A 2500-nucleotide genomic window follows, 5' to 3' on the forward strand; every position below is an offset into this window, starting at 1 on the left:
TATAACATAATGCTTAGTTAGAACACCAAAAGGGGTTCCCGTACAGAATGGGTTAAAGCAGTGGGTGTCCAGTAGGCATGTAAAGATATATCGTATCTTTTTCTGGATTTTGTTTTTGTTTGAAATATCGTTAAAAATCGTATCGTGAACCTCATATCATGATACGATTTCTTGTCCGTGTCATCAGTGCCCATACCCGAGGCGGGGTTGGCGAAAGGGCCTTTCTGTGTGGAGTTTGCATGTTCTCCCCGTGTCCCCTAGGGTAGGTACCCTCACATGTTCTCCCTGTGTCCCCTATAGGGTAGGTACCCTCACATGTTCTCCCCGTGTCCCCTAGGGTAGGTATCCTCACATGTTCTCCCCGTGTCCCCTAGGGTAGGTACCCTCACATGTTCTCCCCGTGTCCCCTAGAGTAGGTACCCTCACAAAAAACATGCAGTAATCCTGGTCTCTAAACTGTCTCCCCCTGGCCAGCCTGATGGAGGGGAAAGGAACTGGTTGGAATAACGTGTTCCTTCCACGCGCTACGTCCAACCAGGGAAACTCCCCCCTGTCAGGTGTAAAGGAGCAACTTCCTTGGACACTCAGGCATGAAGGAAGCATGAGTTCAAGTCCGTTGCTCTCCCCTTGTCCCCCATATATGGGGACTAGGTTGGCGGAGGGTGTGTAGAGCCCAGGATCACATTAGATGATTGACACAGGGGTGAAAAATGGGTTACAAAATTGTGGGATAATAATTTAAAATAAAATGTGTATGTACCAGACAGTCTGCTGCGGTGGGACCGGTACAGCCCGCGGCACAGTGTTCGTTACAACATTCACCGGGTGAAAAACCTCGACACCTCCTGCTGCACTGGTCTGCACACACCATGCTGGTTACTATGGAGACACAAGAGACACACACCATGCTGGTTACTATGGAGACACAGACGACACAAAGAGAGAAAGGTTCATAAATATCATACATTTGAAACACATTCTGACCTGAGATCAGATTTAAAAAAAAAGTTTTCTACATCCTGACAGTTTTCTGAAAAAGCTATGTTTCTATGTTTCTAATTGTTACGATTGATTTTAAAATAATTTTACTTCTATAAAGCTCTCAATGGTCTCGCACCTTCCTACCTACATGACTGCCTGCCTAAATATGTCCCAAACCGCCCCCTAAGGTCTTCCACCGCCGGCCTGCTCGCTTTGCCTAAAAAAATGGCAACTAAAAAATACGGGGAAGCAGCTTTTTGCTTCTACGGGCCGTCGGCATGGAACAAGCTCCCACTGTACCTTCGTCAGGCAGCCTCTGTAGACATTTTTAAAGCTCAGCTCAAGACCCACTTCTACAACATTGCTTTTAAGTGATCTTATATCTTTTTTGTTATTCATGTCCTCACTGTATTGCATTACTGCTTGTTTTTTAATGTCGTTGCCTTGCTTTTCTTTTATTCTTTCATTCATTGTTCTGTAAAGCACTTTGAGCTGCATTTGATGTCATGAAAGGTGCTATACAAATAAAGTTTTATTATTATTTTTAGTATTATGTCAGTCGCTCTTCGCTTGTAGATCTGCTATTTTCCAATGAGTTTCAGCCATATCCACTGTACAGTTATGTTGACTGTGTGAGATGTTTTTGTTACGTTGTCTGTCTCTTTGTCCCTTTTCTCTGCAGCAAACTTTTGTAAAAACAGTCGATCAAAAACGTGCCCCATTTTAGTGCCTCCCAAATTTTGTTTTTCTATAATCACATTGAGGTACAAATGTTGTACTTAAAACTCCCAATGTATTTTTTTTAAGCAAGGTGTTACGGTTATAGTTCCCAACTCCCTTGGGAAACTTTGTGACAGCTGCTGAAAGTTGGGGTACCATTATCAACCAATATAAGGCAAACAATTCCAAATTTACTCCTTGGGCTAAATCCGGCCATAGCCACTTGCCCAAATGTGCCCAAATGTGCTGACCTCATCACATTTGTGATGACGGCTATGGGCATGTTTAGGCAAAGGAGTGTTTTTTGTGCAAAACTCTGCATGCTTGCAATCATGGATTCAGCATCATGACAACCCCCTAGTTTGACATGTCAGATGCTACTTAAAGAATAATGAAATTTGAAATTTGATTTTTTTTTTGCCTTATATTGATTGATAATGGTATACCCCAACTTTCAGCAGCTGTCACAAAGTTTCCCAAGGGAGTTGGGTTGGAATTTTTTTTTCTCTGATAGTAGACACATTTATGAACACATCTGTGAAGAAAGCTAGTGGTAAGCATTTGTTTTTGCAGACTTGCCACAACTTAAGCTAACTTTAACTTTACTATTAGTTAAAACCCATTCTGACCGGGCACCCATTTTGGTGTCAGCATCATGTTGTGCTTTAGCTATTTAAAAATAGCAGATCTACAAGCTCATATCGCGCCACCGAGTGGCGCGATACGAGCTTGTAGGTCTGCTATTTTTGAAAAATCGAAGAGCGACTGACATTTCTAGAATCTGATCTCAGGTCAGAAT

General features: G+C 42.5%; 1 protein-coding gene across 2 annotated transcripts in view; it reads right to left on the reverse strand.

The window, feature by feature from the left end:
- Positions 1-2500, reverse strand: part of LOC310868269 (melanoma receptor tyrosine-protein kinase-like) — a 37642-nt gene that overhangs the window by 30940 nt on the left and 4202 nt on the right. For both annotated transcript variants that reach the window (XM_083778622.1, XM_083778621.1), the window contains exon 5: positions 761-879. In XM_083778622.1, the coding sequence (XP_083634748.1) occupies positions 761-879 (119 nt within the window). The remainder of the gene's footprint in view (positions 1-760; positions 880-2500) is intronic.

This window comes from Protomyctophum parallelum (genome assembly GCF_964188405.1).
Source record: "Protomyctophum parallelum genome assembly, chromosome: 12".
In the NCBI taxonomy this organism is placed as follows: domain Eukaryota; kingdom Metazoa; phylum Chordata; class Actinopteri; order Myctophiformes; family Myctophidae; genus Protomyctophum; species Protomyctophum parallelum.